The 17449-nt window shown below is 35.2% G+C and overlaps 1 protein-coding gene across 2 annotated transcripts in view; it reads left to right on the forward strand.

Annotated features, from left to right (window-relative positions):
* Positions 1–19: 19 nt before the first annotated feature.
* Positions 20–17449, forward strand: part of LOC128020842 (phosphatidylinositol 4-kinase alpha-like) — a 39487-nt gene continuing 22057 nt past the window's right edge. The window contains exons 1-27 of one of the 2 annotated variants that reach the window (XM_052607595.1): positions 20–222; positions 1816–1932; positions 2710–2803; positions 2892–2980; positions 3215–3290; positions 4163–4425; positions 6272–6338; positions 6448–6599; positions 6683–6748; positions 6837–6933; positions 7780–7971; positions 8052–8152; positions 8236–8365; positions 9266–9395; positions 10028–10123; positions 10298–10481; positions 10565–10665; positions 11626–11794; positions 12488–12538; positions 13269–13377; positions 14626–14762; positions 15869–16002; positions 16074–16156; positions 16611–16681; positions 16769–16893; positions 17070–17151; positions 17257–17340. In XM_052607595.1, the coding sequence (XP_052463555.1) occupies positions 127–222; positions 1816–1932; positions 2710–2803; positions 2892–2980; positions 3215–3290; positions 4163–4425; positions 6272–6338; positions 6448–6599; positions 6683–6748; positions 6837–6933; positions 7780–7971; positions 8052–8152; positions 8236–8365; positions 9266–9395; positions 10028–10123; positions 10298–10481; positions 10565–10665; positions 11626–11794; positions 12488–12538; positions 13269–13377; positions 14626–14762; positions 15869–16002; positions 16074–16156; positions 16611–16681; positions 16769–16893; positions 17070–17151; positions 17257–17340 (3096 nt within the window). In that variant the 5' untranslated portion in view covers positions 20–126. The remainder of the gene's footprint in view (positions 223–1815; positions 1933–2709; positions 2804–2891; positions 2981–3214; positions 3291–4162; positions 4426–6271; positions 6339–6447; positions 6600–6682; positions 6749–6836; positions 6934–7779; positions 7972–8051; positions 8153–8235; positions 8366–9265; positions 9396–10027; positions 10124–10297; positions 10482–10564; positions 10666–11625; positions 11795–12487; positions 12539–13268; positions 13378–14625; positions 14763–15868; positions 16003–16073; positions 16157–16610; positions 16682–16768; positions 16894–17069; positions 17152–17256; positions 17341–17449) is intronic. The other variant, XM_052607596.1, reaches the window with a different exon arrangement.

The following is a 17449-nucleotide window of genomic DNA, read 5'->3' on the forward strand; positions in this document are numbered from 1 at the left end:
GTATACGGTGACCTTGTAAAGTGTGCGCTGTGGCTTTCCGTAGTCGCGGCTTTCATCTGCTGTCAGTTGACGAACATTTCATTTTAAGATGTAGATATTTGTTTGTTTTAATATATTAAATGAATAATGTCTTCGAAAGGGACGTCGCGAGGTTTCTTTTTTAATACTGTTCTGTCTCTCGCGCGCTCTCTGGCTGCTCATCGACCCGCTCCGATTGACAAGGTGAGAGTTTTACTTCCTATTAGCATCTGCAGCTAACAGCTAACAGAACCAAAACAAATTAAAATAATCTAATTTCTGACGTCCTCTCTTATTTATATAACATTTATTAACATGTATATCCAAATATCAAACACCAGCCATTAAAATCGACTGAATTGTTTTATACAGTCATTGCTTTGTTAGTTTTACGTTCTTTCCCATTTAATAGTTGAAGAGATTTTTACATTATTAATTATTACCAAGTGTAATCATCGATAATGCGTTTAACTAGAATTCAATTTAGTCAGCTCTTACAAAATTTCATATTTTAACTTGTCTTTATTACTAATCCGATACAATACAGCTATAGGAAATAGTGATGCATAAACGTATCAGTTTAATAATAATAATCATAATAATCGTCATCATAATAAATGTTCTAATTGTCAAATACAGAATATATATGTGGTGAGTGAAATCTGATATTTAGATAATTCAAAACACAAATTAAACCACATTTATATTTCAGATTTGGTCAACTGTTTTATTTATTTTATTAATTTATTTCATGCTGATGTTTTAGTAAGTGATCTTTTTTGGTCATTTATAGCGTAGAGATGTAAAGTATGTATTAACCCTGACACATCAGGTGCTGATTTAGTTATTTATTTTTTACATGTTATTACTGTCTGACAGTATAAATGTACGTACAGTACTTTATTTTACAAATCCATACAAGATCATGTCAAAATACATGCTATCTTGGCGAATATTGACAAAAACAGAAGTTTATGTCTGAAGTGAACATAACATACATCAGATGTGGATCACTATATTAAATGTGTGCATTGTCTCATAAAGTGACCGCAGCTGCTGAAAGACCAGGTGTTTCAAGGGCGGCTCTCTATTAAAAAGTCATTGTGTCTCTGAATGCAAAACATTTTCTGAGCCTTTGTGCAAAGATGCATTCATTAAAAACCCAGTATGTTTGACTGTTATCGCTTCGGATTTTAAATTATAATAAATTATAATTCTGAAGTGTACATGTTCACCTGAAAAAAGAAAAGGGTTGAACTATTGTCTGTTTTAAAGGGAAGTATGTTATTGACTTCCTTAAAACTTTGTGGACTTCTGTACATTATCTTGCATCATGACTTTTTTGTGAGATGTGTGTGGTATCCAGTGTTATTTTAGTATTATTTAAAATGCTATTATAGTTTTTATTAAGATTTTGAGGTGGCTTTTATTTTTTGTTTCGGTTTTAATTTTCTTTTAATTTAATTAATGTGCTTTTCTTTTTTTATATTACTATTTAAGTTTAATTTTTAGATCAGTTTTATTTTTTCATTAATGTGCAGTTAGTAGTTTTATAGTGTTTCAAAATCAGTTTGAAACACTAAAAAATAAAACTGTTAAAAAATATTATTTCAAATAACAAAAATGTTTTTTTTTTTTTTTTTTTTTTTAGGTAACAATAATTACCCTGGTGGTGTAGTAGTTTGATGCATGATTAGATATTTATGCAAATTAAAGTCACATGTCTCACTGGTTCTATTTGCTTCTGCATGATTAAGATGGCATGTCTAAATACATTTGCATATTTGTGTAATATAGGTCCAGAAGCTACAATGCATGTGTCCTGTGGACATCCGTGGTGTTTTCCAGCTGGATGAGCGGAGGAGAGATGCTGTGATCGCCCTCGGCATCTTCCTGGTGGAGTCTGAGCTGCAGGTACTGCTTGAACACAGTCACGCTCATCATATTCATTGAGGAAAGGAATAATTAATTCAAAAATGAAAAATTGCTGTAAATATACCCTACCTCAGACGATCCCGTATGTAGGTGAGTTTGTTTCTTCATCAGATTTGGAGAAATGCTGCATTGCATGATGCATTGCACAATGAGTGTCTCACCAATGGATGCTCTGCAGTGAATGGGTGCCGTCAGAATGAGAGTCCAAACAGCTGATAAATACATCACAATAATCCACAGCACTCCAGTCCATCAGTTAATGACTAGTGAGGTGAAAAGCTGCATGTTTATGAGAAACAAATTAAAGTGTTTTCACTGTAAACTTTTGCTATTGGCGAAAATATGAGTCCATAATAATGCTTCCTCTCATATCTAAATCCAACCACATATTTGATTTGGCTTGTAAATGGTGCTTGATCACCTCAGAAGACATAAACTGATGGACTGGAGTGGTGTTTTTATCAGCTGTTTGGACTCTCATTCTGACGGCACCCATTCACTGCAGAGCATCCTTTGTTTAAACACTGATGCAATCCTACATTTTTCCAAATTTTTCATCTAAATCTTGGATGGCCTGATGGTGGGAAAATGTTAATTTCCAAAAAAACAAAAAATCTTTTTGAATGAAACTATTCCTTTTAAAGTGAGACGTAGTGGGACATAGTATTAGTATGGTGTTATATTAATCAAAGTGCACACATTAATTGTGATAATGAGGTCTGTAGTCCTGAACTGTATGATCGTGTTCTCCTCCAGCATAAGGACACAATTGTCCCGTACTTGTTGGGTTTGCTGAAGGGATTACCCAGAGTGCAATGGATCGAGGAGAGCTCAGAGAGGAAAGGACGAGGTATTAAAAATCTGCCTTTTTATAACATATTCGCATTTCATTCTCAGTTGTTCCTGATCTTAGATGTCTCTCATCCCTGTGTTTTCAGAAACACTTCCCATTGCGGAGAACTTCTCCTTCTGTTTGGTGACGATGCTCTCAGACGTTGCTCAAATGGACGAGTCCATGAGAATGCAGGTGTGTGTCTATGATGACTTCGCTCGCTGTTGAATTGATGAATCTGCTTTTCAGTTCTCTTCCAGGATCGTTGTCATAAGTGTGTCGTCCCATGATTCTGTCAGTGTTCCTCTGATTATTATTTTTAGATTTGCTGTCCTAATGTATTTCAAAAGAGAAGCATAATCTCCCTCCACTTAACAAAGGATCAAGAGCAGCTCTGATGTGTTTCATTTCCAATCAAATATCTTTCAGATTTTGGAGGCTTTGATGAACCTCATGCAGGTGCTTCAGGAAATGTGTCAGAACATCGATAAAGGCCAAGATAAAGGTCAGAATCGTACTTTATTTGTAGGTGTTCGTGTGAAATTCTTGACTGTCATAATGTGAGACAGAGCATTTATTTTATTCATCTGGGTTTGATTAGATCTTGAAACACGAGCTGTGATTTATTGGTCAATATTGTATGATTAATAACACAACTGTACAAAAGTTTTTTAAAAAATTTTTTTTACAGAAGTCTCTTCTGCTCACCAAGAATTTTTTGATTTGTTGATAAAAAAATTCAGTAAAAAAAACAGTAAAACTGTTGAATATTATTACAATTTAAAATGGCATTTTTTTTTTATTTGAATATATTTATATTCATTATTTAATAATAATTTGTATCAATAAAAAATTGAACAGCATATTAGCATAATAAAATGATTTCTGAAGGACCTTGTGGAGTAAAATTAAGCTTTTCATCACAGGAATAAATTACATTTTAAAATACATTCAAATAGAAAAGAGTTATTTTAAATCAATAATATTTTATTATTTTTTATTTTTACTTTTATTATTATTCTTTTAAAATATTCTTATTCTTATTTTTTTATCAAATAAATGCAGTCTTGTTGAGCAGAAGAGACATTCAAAAACATAAAAAATTGTAATTAGTTGAAACATTTGACAGGCAGTGTATACAATTCAAATATATAATTATAAGATATTTATATAAAATAGATTATGTAATTGTTTTTTCTTTTTCTTTAGAATAAGCACAATATGACCATATACATTGAAATGATTGAAATAAAATAAATTGAATTAATTAATTGAAATGAATAAAGAAATAATCCATTTGGATTTCATGTTGAATTGAACTGTCTTTTGCTGTTATTCAGTGTGCAATAAAAAGACTCTTCTGATGTTCCTCCCCAGAATGCCTGTGTAAATACACTGTGCCCTGTCTGCTCGGCGTGGTGCGAGCGTTCGGCCGCTACAGCAACACAGAGGAGCCGCTGCTGTCTAAACTCTTCCCACGGGTCAGTCCTCAGACCTTGGGCGCAGGAGACGGGGAGGAAGTGACCCGACGTCGATCCTTTAATGATTTCCGCTCCATTCTACCCAGCTCGCTCCTCACCGCTTGCCAGAGCGACACTTTACGCCACAAAACCAGCAGCGTTTCCAGCATCTCACAACAGGTACCGGATGCATTTTCTTCTTCAGCCAGCAGAGGGCGTTTGCATCTTTAGATTTTTTTAATTTGCCCATCCACAAATTGAGAAAATGTCTTAAACTAGAGCAGAAAGTTGTGATTTCATGAAGGCCTGGCATTAAATGTTGCATGCACTGAAAAAAAAAGAAATTATCTTCCTCCATATTCTTGTCTTGTTTTACAGTACAAACATCTAAACGTTCTTAACCCTTGTGCATTGTTCAAATTCACTACTATACCCTTTCGAGTTTTTCGTGGATGAAAACATCCACTCAATTAAACTGCTGTAAAAATGTGTCAGATTCATTTTTTTTTTCAATTTTTTTTGCATAAATCTGTTAATAAACTTCAGTCCTGATCAAAACTACCAAATGTTTTAAAAAAATCCAAGATTTTAACTCTTTAATCGCCATGTTCATAAATGATGTCACTGATTTGGGGGAAAAAACAAACAAAATGACTTATTTTCAATATAAAAGTAATTGTGGCTGGATTTTTTTTTTTACTTTTTATAACAGTCTTGGGCATGTTAAAGATTAGTAGCAACATTGGCTTTGATGCATTTTTAGTTTTTGTGTAGCCTGACTACGTCAGACTTCCTACTTCCGCTCAATTTAATTTCGCTTCTGTACTCAGTCTGATACAGCGTCAGAGCTTTCTGTTTGCCACCGGTCTGGAAACAGCCGGGCCAATCAACGAGCAGAGGGCGGGCTGAGAGCCGTGACGTAGATGCTAAGTGCCGAGTTTTACATTGTAGGTTAGAGAAATCGAAAACCGAAACGACTGCGGAAATGGGAAACGAGGCACGGGATGCAATTCGCTCTGTTATGGAGAACATTCAACTCTTTTTCAAACTGCAAAAGTCGTTTACAGCCATGTTCACTCTGGTATTTCACTCGCATCATCATGTGTTTACAACAGGTTTACAGTGGAAGTTCAATCATAGATTTGAGTTCGATGCATGATGTCTGTGCTTCGATGCAGCTGTACAGGCACATAACATACGTCATAACTAAACGTATCTGATTGGCTACGGGTAACCAATGATTTTAAACTTCAGACAAGCGCCCCCTAGCGAGAGAGAAAACACTTCTCTATTATGCCATTCCAGACTCTGTCTACGAAGCAAAGTGAAGTAGCAGAGTCTGGTATTACCAGGCTAGTTTTTGTGTAGCATTAGATTAAAATGTTTTCTCCCTAATTTGTTGTTGGTGGCTGTTTTTGCCCCATTGATTTCCATTACAGAGAAAGTTGTGGCCAAAATAAGAGTCAACTTTACCCCCTAGTGGAGAAAAATGTCCCTAACAACGCATAAGGGTTAAATCAAGGAGAAGTGAAGATATGAAGTTCTCGTTTTCTGAAAAAAAAAGTAGTTTATGCTTCAAACAAAAACAAGTATCCATCAGTGAGGTCATAAAATAATCACTTTCCCTTTGATAAGGGATTATTTCTGCCCCAGTGGCAGATATTTGTTCTTGTTTTAATCATAAACTCCCTTCATTTTGATTAATTTCTTTTATTTATTGCTTAAATTGTGTTTACTTGATCAACTAAAAAGTCTTACAGACACCCATCTCAGCAAGTGTCCTGTGATTAAAAACATTTAAATAAAATACTCTAGAATATCACATACATACTTCTGATAGGATGAAATATTATTACTAAAAATAATGTAAAGTTCTTTGAAACGGCTGATATTTAAAACGCATAACCAATATATAAACACACACACATGAGATCACAATACAAACATATATAAAGCACTGGATTATATGATTTAGCATTTGTTGAAGTTGTGATTTTGTTAATGCTGATCTCTTTTTGTCTTCTAGGCCAGTCCAGAACGTGCTGGACTTCCTCCAGGTTCTCCTGCTGACCCCTCTGCTCCTTATTTTGAAGGTAATTTAATTTTATTATTCGTTTTGTCTACTTGGACAGTATTTAGAGTCTTTGATGCCCAGAAATGCTGTCTGATGGGTATTAACCAGGTCTTGTTTTTGTGCTCCAGCGGCCTCGTATCTTCCTGACGGCAGCGCTGTGGACCCCGACTACTACTTCTCCACCATCAGCTCCAGTTTCTCCGTCTCGCCGCTCTTCACGGGCGGAAACTGTAAAGGGTTTGACATACCCCTGGATTTACTGAAGCAGCTTCTGCAGATGGTCAGTCTCTGGAACGCTGTTAGCTGCTTGAGTATATTTTTGTTGGCTTTTTTAACGTTTCTAGTTTTTCTCGTGTCGGATAGGTGGAGCAGTTTGTGTCAGAAACCTTTATGAAGACACTGGATCAGACTATGGTTGAAGTCCTGGAGGTATCTGCTTTGGTTCGGATGCTTCTGCTTTGTTCTGTTCTAAAGAGAGACTCTGCTGATTTCTGGGTATTTGCTTTCTCTGTTTCAGGTCAATGCGTCAGCTAATCTGCACTATAAGACATTCAGCGATCCGCTGTATGTGGACATCTTTAAAATGCTGAGGGACACTTTATACTACATGAAAGGTACATTGTTAATAGTGTGTAATGGAAACATTACAATGTAAGGTGTTGTTATTTAACCTGATTATATATGCACGTGACAAAAAAAAATTGATTAGTACATAGAGATAAATAAATGAAAATTTAATCACTATTTATTACCAATAAAAATTAAAAATCTAATATTTATTATTATTATTGTAGATCTATATATATATTTGTGCTATTGTCCTTATGATTTATCAGTTATATTAAATTTTTTAACATCAAATAAGTAAAATTAAATTGCAGTTTATTACAAATAAACTCTAAATATTTAAACATAATAAATCACGGTTTTAAATAAAATTATATAATTTGATAAAAATAAAACCAAATAATTGTTATTTTCTTCTTATTATTATTATTTATAATAATAATAATAATTTTATCATTGTTAATCTATTATATGTATTATAACAATTATGGAGAAATAAATAAAAAAAATTATTGTCACATAATTAAACAAACAAAAATTTATAAAAAAAATTTTTTTGTTCTATTATACTTACGATTGATCAATTATATTTAATATTTTAACACCAAATACCGGTAAGTAAAATCAAATTGCAATTTATTACAAATAAAATCTAGATATTTAAATGTACAATAGAAAAGAAATGTAAATGTTTAGATAACTGGAATAGAAAGGTTAGGGAAAATAAATAAATGTAAAAAAGTCAATATATTTTTCTAGATATTAGCCAAATCGGGTGAATCTACTGAATCTCACACAAACATTCAACATACCTGAGACGTCCGGCTGTCAGTAACTCTAAAAGTTGAAGTATTTCCTCCTGCAGTTAGTGTTTATGTGATGGTTTGATGTAGACCTGCAGGTGTCGTTCGTGAAGGAGGTCCATGATTTCGTTCTGGAGCAGTTCAGCAGCAGTCAGTCTGAGCTGCAGAGGATCCTGCATGACGTGGAGTATCTGCACAGCGAGCTGAACCCGCTCAAACTGCGCTGTCAGGCCAACGCTGCCTGCGTGGACCTCATGGTGTGGGCCGTCACCGAGGAGCAGGGTGAGACTCCGAGAGGACTCGTGTATTACGTGTCTGTGTTACGTGTCTTCTCTAAACCGTTCGTCTATCGGGTTGTTCAGGTGCGGAAAACCTCTGCACAAAACTGTCTGAGAAGCTGCAGTCCAAGACGTCCAGCAAGGTCATCATCGCTCACATGCCTCTGCTCATCTGCTGCTTACAGGTGCGTCCCGAGGCGCTCTCACAGTGCACTGAAATGATTCGTTTCGATGTAAAATACAACATGTACGATGTTTGGTGAAACAGGGTCTCGGACGCCTGTGTGAGCGTTTCCCCGTGGTGGCTCATTCAGTCACCATGTCTCTCAGAGATTTCCTAGTGGTGCCTTCACCTGTGCTAGTGAAGCTCTACAAGTACCACAGTCAGTACAACACAGGTGAGATCCTCCCCTTCATAGCTCTGATCTGCTGCTTGGATCACTGTGTATCAACACACAGAACAGTTCAGCCAAATATGTATGTTTCTGAATATTTACTCACTCTCAGGTCATCTAAGATTAGCATGATTTTGTTTCTTCATCAGATTTGGAGAAATGTAGCATTGCGTCACTTGCTCAGCAATGGATGCTCTGCAGTGAATGGGAGTCTAAAAGGCTGATTAAAAACATCACAATAATCCACAAGTTATTTACACCACTCCACTCCATCCGTTAATGTGGAAAGCTGCGTGTTTTTTAAGAAACTAATTTATTATTATGTTTTTTTTTTTAAGGTTAAACTGTTGTTCCAGCTAAAATATGACCCCATAATCCATAATAACGCTTCTTCCAGTGAAAACATCAAAATCCAACAACCAATGACTGTTTTGTTCTGTTTCACTTGTAAAAGGTGTTTGATCTGTGCAGATTTCTCTCCTGATTCACCCGAGACAAAATTATGGATTATGTATTTATGTAATTTAGCCGGAAGCAAAAGTTTGTAGTTAAAAAAACGTAGATTTTATAGATTTGTTTCTTACACACTTTTCACCTCACTATTAATCACCTCACTCACATTAACTGATGGACTGGAGTGCTGTGAATTATTGTGATCTTTTTATCAGCTGTTTGGACTCTCATTCTGACGGCACCCATTCACTGCAGAGCATCCATTGCTGAGCAAATGATGCAGTGATACATTTCTCCAAATCTGATGAAGAAACAAACTCATCTACATCGTGGATGACCTGAAAATGAGTACATTTTCAGCATTTTTTTTTTTTTGGGTGAACCTTTACTTTAAGAAGTAAATAGTATTAAATCAGGGCGAGTAGTTGGTCTCCATTTCCCTCTAAACAGGAACAGGAGAGATCAAGATCAGTGTGACCAATGAACATTCCCAGTCCACCTTCAGCTCTCACACCAGTAAGAAGACCCAGCCGTCCATGTATGAGCAGCTCCGAGACATTTCCATCGACAACATATGCAGGTAAACCTCATTTGTATGTGTGGAAATGTCCTTAGGTAAAAGTTCCTATGCATAATTTTTATATATTGCAATATGAGAGCTTAGAAGTTTTGCATTCCAATTAATAGTATGTTAAAAGTGTGCCTTGAGCAGCAAACAGCATATTAGAATGATATCTGAAGGATCAAGTGACACTGGAAATTAAGCGTTGCATCACAAATACAAATTTAATTTTAAATTGTATAAACATAGAAAATACTGATTTTAAATTATAAAAATATTTCACAATATTACTGTTTTTACTATATTTTTTATCAAATAAATGCAGCCTTGGTGAGCAGACAAGTCTTATTTAGTAGAAGTATGTGAATTGGGATTCAAACTGTAATTTGTACGGTCTATAACATGACTTTGCAGTTTCTCATATAGTTAAATTAAAAATTAATTTATGCATTTATCAGACGCTTTTATCCAAAGCGACTCACAGTGCATTCAGGCTATCAATTTTTACACATCATGTGTTCCCGGGGAATCGAACCCCCAACCTTGCGCTTGATAGTGCAATGTTCTACCAATTGAGCTACAGCAATACTATAGTTGACCACTTATTACTAGTCACTAATAAGTAATTAAATTTTTTTTTCTTGTTCCAGGTGTTTAAAAGCAGGCTTGTGCATGGACTCAGTCATCGTTGAGGCTTTCCTCGCCAGTCTTTCCAACCGTCTCTACATCTCGCAGGAAAATGACAAGTATGTTCTTAAAATCTGACAATAAAGCACATCTCACCCATCTTAAGCCAAAATTAGTTTTTACTAGTCATTAAATAGTTCAAAGTGTTTCATTCAAGTGGAATTTAAGAAAATGAGGCGTTCTGTTATTCTGTAAGGAGTCTCTGAGATGTTATTTGTGTCCCTCTCCATCAGGGACGCCCACCTCATCCCGGATCACACCATACAAGCTTTAGGACACATCGCCGTGGCCCTGAGGGACACTCCTCGTGTGATGGAGCCCATCCTTCAGATCCTGCAGCAGAAGTTCTGCCAGCCACCGTCCCGGCTCGACGTCCTCATCATAGATCAGCTGGGCTGTATGGTCATCACAGGAAACGTACGCTGCACTTCTGTCTTCTGTCACAGGAAGTGTTTTGAGCAGACTGGTGCTAATATCTCCCATCTGTTTGTCTCCCACAGCAATACATTTATCAGGAAGTCTGGAACTTGTTTCAGCAGATTAGTGTGAAGGCCAGCTCGATGGTTTACTCCACCAAAGACTACAAGGATCATGGATACAGGTGACATTTTTATTTTTACCAGTGGCATGTGGATGGAGAAAATCATATTAATCCCACTAGATAAAATCAGGTTGTGTCCTTAATTATACTAATTCTTCTGTTTCACTCAGTGATCATACACTGTAAAAAAAATTTCCACTTCCACTTAAAAACTTCAGTTGCTGCCTTAAATATTTAAAATCAAATTGGCTGTACATTTAAACTTAAATCGTATTAAATCAAGTTAAAACTCATAGAATTGATTATATATATAATTTTTTTTTATTAATATTTTTTTAATAATTTTTTCTTTAATACAAAATCAACAGCTTGCTAAGTGATCAATGTAAAATCAGCAATGTCAGCAACGAAAACCAAAAAAAAAAAAATTAATAATTAAAATTATATATATATATATATATATATATATAATATATAATATATATATTATATATATTATATAATATATATATAATATATATATATATATATATATTATATAATATATATATAATATATATATTATTATTCATAGACTCCTCATGTAGGCTGCAACAAATTTTATATTGTGAAATTAGATTATTAAAAAAATAATATATTTTTAAAAGTCATCTTTGGCATCAAAGGAATAAATTACATTTTAAAATCTGCTCAAATAGAAAACAGTTATTTTAAATTGTTATAATATCTCATAATATTACTGTTTTTACTGTATTTCTGATAAAGAAAAATTCAGTCTTTGAAACCTTTAAAAGATATTAATTATTAAAAACTTTTGACCATCTTGACTACATAAAAAAAATTGCATATACATATACACACACATGAAAATTCAGCAAGTCAGAAGAGATGTAAAGATAAAGTGCTGACAGTTACAGTAATGATGTCACTAGCACATCAAAGAACATAAATGCACGACTGTACGGTTTCATTTGCATCTGTAGCTTGTCTTTTAACTCCGTTCGGTCATGTTTGCTGCAGACACTGTTCTCTGGCCGTGATCAATGCGCTGGCCAACATCGCAGCAAACCTGCAGACAGAGCAGATGGTGGATGAGCTGCTGGTGAATCTGCTGGAGCTGTTTGTGCAGCTGGGGCTGGAGGGGAAGAGAGCCAGCGAAAGATCCAGTGAGAAGGGCCCGGCCCTCAAGGTACCAAACCTTCACATTAAAGTCATTTATTATTCCTCTGCTTCACTGAACAATCGACAGCACATTTTGCTTTTATTATATGGGACATTGTAAATGTTATATGTGACCCTGGACAACAAAACCAGTCATAAGGGTCAATTTTTCAAAATTGAGATTAATGCATCATCATCAGCTGAATAAATAAGATTTCTTTGATGTATTGTTTGTTAGGATCGGACAGTATTTGTCTGAGATACAACTATTTGAAAATCTGGAATCTGAGGGTGCAAAAAAATCTAAATACTGAGTAAATCATCTTTAAAGTTGCCCAAATCAGTTATTAGCAATGCATATCACTAATCAAAAATACAGTTTTTATATATTTATGGAAGGAAATGTACTAAATATCTTAATGGAACATGATCTGTATTTAATATCCTAATGATTTTTGGTTTAAAAGAAAAATCTATAATTTTGACCCATACAATGTTGTTTTTTGGATATTGCTATGAATATACCCCAGAGGCTCCAGGGTCACATATGATGATTAAAGAGGGTCTGCTGAAAGTCACAGCAGGGAGGATCGGTTTAATTCAGGGCAGATCACTGGATTTGTCCTTCGCATTCACAGGCGACAGTGGGAAAGTCGTGAGATATCTAGCTAAAATGAAGCAGTTGAGTAATGTGGTGTTTCTTTTGCTTGTTCTTCCTCAGGCGTCCAGCAGCGCTGGGAATTTAGGAGTTCTGATTCCTGTCATTGCTGTGGTAAGAGATGTGACACTGACTGCATGCAATAGTAGATTACACTACACTACACATCTATTGAAATTTGAGTCACTCACCTTTCGTCAACAACAAAATGGTTCTCTTAATTTAGTTTATGATTTAAACATTAATAATTAGTTATTTAATAGTTAGTGTTTTTAAACAGCCATTTTTATTGAACCATAAATCTATAGAAATGAAACTGATATAAATGGTTTCTAGAGTAAATCTGATTTGTTTGCGAAATATGATCAAAATTAACACAACGCCCCACGCATTTTTTTATTTGATTATTCTGTTATTTCTCATTTATTTTAATTGTCAATGCTTTAATATAATTAAATATTATTACAATTTAAAATAACTGTTTTCCTATATTGTTAAATATAATTAACTGTTAATAATTTTTGTTTATGGCTGCCAAAAATTGCCAGCTTTTTCATCACAGGAATAAATTGCATTTTTAAATATATAATAACAGAAAATAATATTTCACAGTACGACTATTTTAACTGTATTTTAATCAAATAAATGCAGATTTGCACTTTTTTTTAATGCTTGCTTGAGTCATGTTCACAAAGTCGGCTGTTACGTTGCGGACTCACTTTATTTTACTCTGCATAAATAATCATTTTGGATGAAACCTGATTTTATGATGTTGTCCTGATGTTATGCGGTTCATAATTTCATCTGACTGTTTTTTTTTTTTTTTTTTTTTTTTATCTTACAGCTGACCAAACGTTTGTCGCCCATAAAAGAGGCCAAACCGAGACTGCAGAAGTTGTTCAGAGATTTCTGGCTGTATTCAGTTGTGATGGGCTTCGCTGTCGAGGGCTCAGGTCAGATAACTCTCGCTAGTCAACATGTATGTTGTAGCTGTTTAATTTTCTTAAGATTGGATAACATATTATAACTTTTACCAGTATCGTATCGTGTTTTCACGGTACCAAAATTCAGTATTCGGTACCGATACCAGTGAAAATCCACGGCTCTCGAGACCAATTTCGGTACCAAAGTAAAACACAAAAATGTTCTAATTAAAGAAAGAAAAAACACTTTTTATCAAAAAAAATAAAATAAAACTGATGCCATTCTTTAAACTTATTTTCAATTATGTTTAAAGTGTTTCTACAAGTAATATAATTATGAAAAACGGTAAACAAGTTTCAACCACAATTTTATTTGTCTTTTAATTGATGAGATTTAAACATTTTATTATTTGGTAAATAAAGGGGACTTGGTATTAAAATTAAAACATGGAAGAAATATTTTGATTGTGATTGTTTAAAAAAAGAAAGTTTTATTATTTTTTTTCAACAGTAGTAGCAGTATCACATACATTCTACTAAATAATAGTAATATCTAGCACAATGCCTTTATTTAAAAATGAACTTTTATTTTGACGGGCTACTTTTATTTTCACACTGGTTTTCTCAAATGAAACTGTAAAATGCTTGTGAAGTGACTCAGAACAGTTCTGGTGATGTAGTTTATGTGTTTATGTCCTCACTGAGACTGCATATGCTGAAATTACTGCAAGCTTCATGCGCTTCAGTCTATGTAGTAAACAAACCATTCATTCATTCATTCATACAGAGACGTGCAGAACATGCAGGATTCAGATTACAACCACATTTTGCAGCTTAACATTTACAGATAGTGGTCCATATGGAGATTTGATTTGATTAATTTATGCTAACTTTAACAAATTCCGTGACTGTCCATATTAAAATTTAAGCTTCTTTTTCATGACTGGATTTTAAGATTCCGTCCGTGTTTTCCGTTTCGCGGAAATCATAGCGCTGCATGCGTCCAGAACCGGGTTCACCGGGTGCTCGGTACCCCCTTACTTAAAGAAACTTGCTACCGTCACATTTTCATTTTTTTAGTACCGACTTGGTACCAAAAGTATCGGGGCTTTTGACAACACTAATCATGGTTCTATATGGAGGAAGGAAGGAAGGAAGCTCTGTAATTATACAGCCACTTAATGCTGTGTTAAAAACACTCAAATATTAAATCAAAGCCTTGTGTTAGCAAGCCATGTGAATATCCATCTCATTGATTGTGTCATCTTCCACGTTCAGGTTTGTGGCCGGAGGAGTGGTATGAGGGAGTGTGTGAGATTGCAACCAAATCGCCGCTGCTGACGTTCCCGAGCGGAGAGCCGCTTCGCTCAGAGCTGCAGTATAACTCTGCGCTGAAGAACGACACGGTGACTCCGGTACTGCTCCATCAGTAACACTCAGATTGCTCTCTGCTTGCATTGTTGCCAAATCAGACAGGTCATTTTGGTCAATTCAAGTCATGTTTATTTCTACACATGAAGGGCCTTATACAGACCGTTTCAAAGCTTTAAAATGTAAAACATTTTAGTAAGTATAGCATAATTTCAGCAAAAACTAAATCAGCTCTACAGGAGACAACAGTGCCTGTGCAAAAAAAACTCAGAATTCTGACCTTTTCTCACAATTCTCAATTTCCATCTCACAATTTTGCATTTATATCTCGCAAATCTTACTTTTTTTCTCAAAACTCGGAGTTCTTGTTTTTTTTTTGGTTCTGCTATGGAATAATATAAATTGTGAGTTCCTATGTTTTTAAACACAATTGTGAGTTTGTCGGATGTCAGAATTCTGACTTGTCTTCTCAGAATTGTGAGATTGTGTTTCTCAGTACTGAGTTAACGTGAGAAACCTGGGCGTTTATATGAGGAAATCCTCCAAATTGCAAGAAACAAAAGTCAGCATTTTGAGAAGAAAATTATTTTGTTTCAGTCTTCTGGCAGAGATGGGCTTTTATTATCCAGTGCAGACTAACTGTGACTCAAGCACAAAACCAGTGCCTAGTCTCTGGGGTATATTTCAAGCAACAGCCAAAAAAAAACATAGTATGGGTCAAAAAAAAATATATATATATATATTTTATGCCAAAAATCATTAGGATATTAAATAAAGATGATGTTCCATTAAGTTTCTTACCGTAAATATATCAAAACTTAATTTTTGATTAGTGATATGCATTGTTAAGAACTTAATTTGAAAAATTTTAAAGATGATTTTCTCAATATGTAGATTTTTTTTTTTTGCATTACAAATAGTTGTATCTCAGACAAATATTGTCCGTTCCTAACAAACCATGCATCAATGGAAAGATTATTTATCAATGCATTCATCTCCATTTAAAAAAATTGACCCTTATGACTGGTAAATATATAATGTGATAATATCACTGAATGTGAATAGTCTTTCCGGACATGATTGCTGAAACTGTGCCTCCACACGCATCAGTTCGATCCTGTAAACCGAACGCTGTGTGTTGTGTTTCTAGGCCGAGCTGAATGATTTGAGAGGCACCATCATTAACCTGCTGGATCCTCCGCCGGAAGTGGCTGCGCTCATCAATAAACTGGACTTCGCCATGTCCACCTACCTGCTGTCCGTCTACCGCCTGGAGTACATGAGGTACACCGGATCTGTCGAGCGGGGCACGTCTTTCAGTCTGAACGGTCATGTGACCTCTTGTATCTTCTCAGGGTGTTACGCTCGCTGGATTCGGATCGTTTCCAAGTGATGTTTCGATACTTTGAGGACCGAGCGATCCAGAAGGATAAATCAGGTGGGTTAGATCTTAAAACATTCATCTGTTAATAGATGGATTAAAACGTATGGTTTTGTTCTCTCAGAATGACTCCTTTTCGGTTGCTCTTAAAGATACGTGTTATTGCTACCTATATTCTGAAGTGTCGCTTGCTCATAAAATTTGTGAAATAGTCAATGTTTTTTTTCCTCCCTGTTGAAATACTGTATTTTATGATTCTGATACACTATTACAGCAACAAACCCAGCTTTATCCAGTGTTCATATTAACCTGTTGGAGATGCATGCAAATCAGGACTTTTTTCAATTATACATTAAACATTTTAGAAAACTCGCATTTCATTTTATTCATTAATGCATTGTGATTTATCTCTATTTTTTTAACCCATAGAGTCTTGTTTTAAGAGTCATGTCTGATCAGTAGATGATTATTTGTGAGCTGTGCTGTGATTGTGTTACTCTCATCCTCTCAGGAATGATGCAGTGTGTCATAGCGGTGGGTGACAAGGTCTTCGACGTCTTTCTGCAGATGATGGCTGACAAGGTAAATGAGAAATCACCTGAACCGCTTTAACATCTCGACTCGGCCACTCGTTGTTATCCTCTAATATTATATATCTTTTTTTCTTAGGAAAAGACTAAAGCTCATGAGGAGGAGTTAGAAAACCATGCTCAGTTCCTGTTGGTCAACTTCAACCACATTCACAAGAGAATCCGCAGAGTTGCAGACAAATATCTGTCAGGACTCGCTGAGACGTGGGTCTTTCTCCATTACAATCACAGACCGTACTGAACACTAATGTGTTGTGTACAGATCTTGTTTCTGTAGATGTGTTCTCATGTTTCTGTGTGGGGACAGTTGACACAATAGAAAAGTGCATTTCTTCTTCTTGGATGTTCAATGCAGCTGTGTCTCTTTGTTTTTGGTCTAGTTTTCCGCACTTGTTGTGGAGCGGTCGTGTCCTGAGGACCATGCTGGATATATTACAGACCCTGTCTCTTTCACTCAGTGCTGTACGTGCTTCTCGCTTTGCTCAGATCAAGTTTAGATATTATTTCCCCGTCTGGAGGTGTTAAAGGAGAGGTTTATGATAAATTATTGATTTCTTAATTCTTCAGGACATCCACAAAGACCAGCCGTATTATGACATACCGGACACCCCGTATCGCATCACCGTGCCGGATACATACGAGGCCAGAGAGGTGCATTTACTTGACTTATTCTTGCTTTTCTACGCTTTATAAAGCCACAGGAACTTTATGTACTTGCAACCAATTTTAGTTATATAATATGCTTTAAATAATAAAAAAT

This window comes from Carassius gibelio, chromosome A10 (genome assembly GCF_023724105.1).
Source record: "Carassius gibelio isolate Cgi1373 ecotype wild population from Czech Republic chromosome A10, carGib1.2-hapl.c, whole genome shotgun sequence".
Classification (NCBI taxonomy): Eukaryota; Metazoa; Chordata; class Actinopteri; order Cypriniformes; family Cyprinidae; genus Carassius; species Carassius gibelio.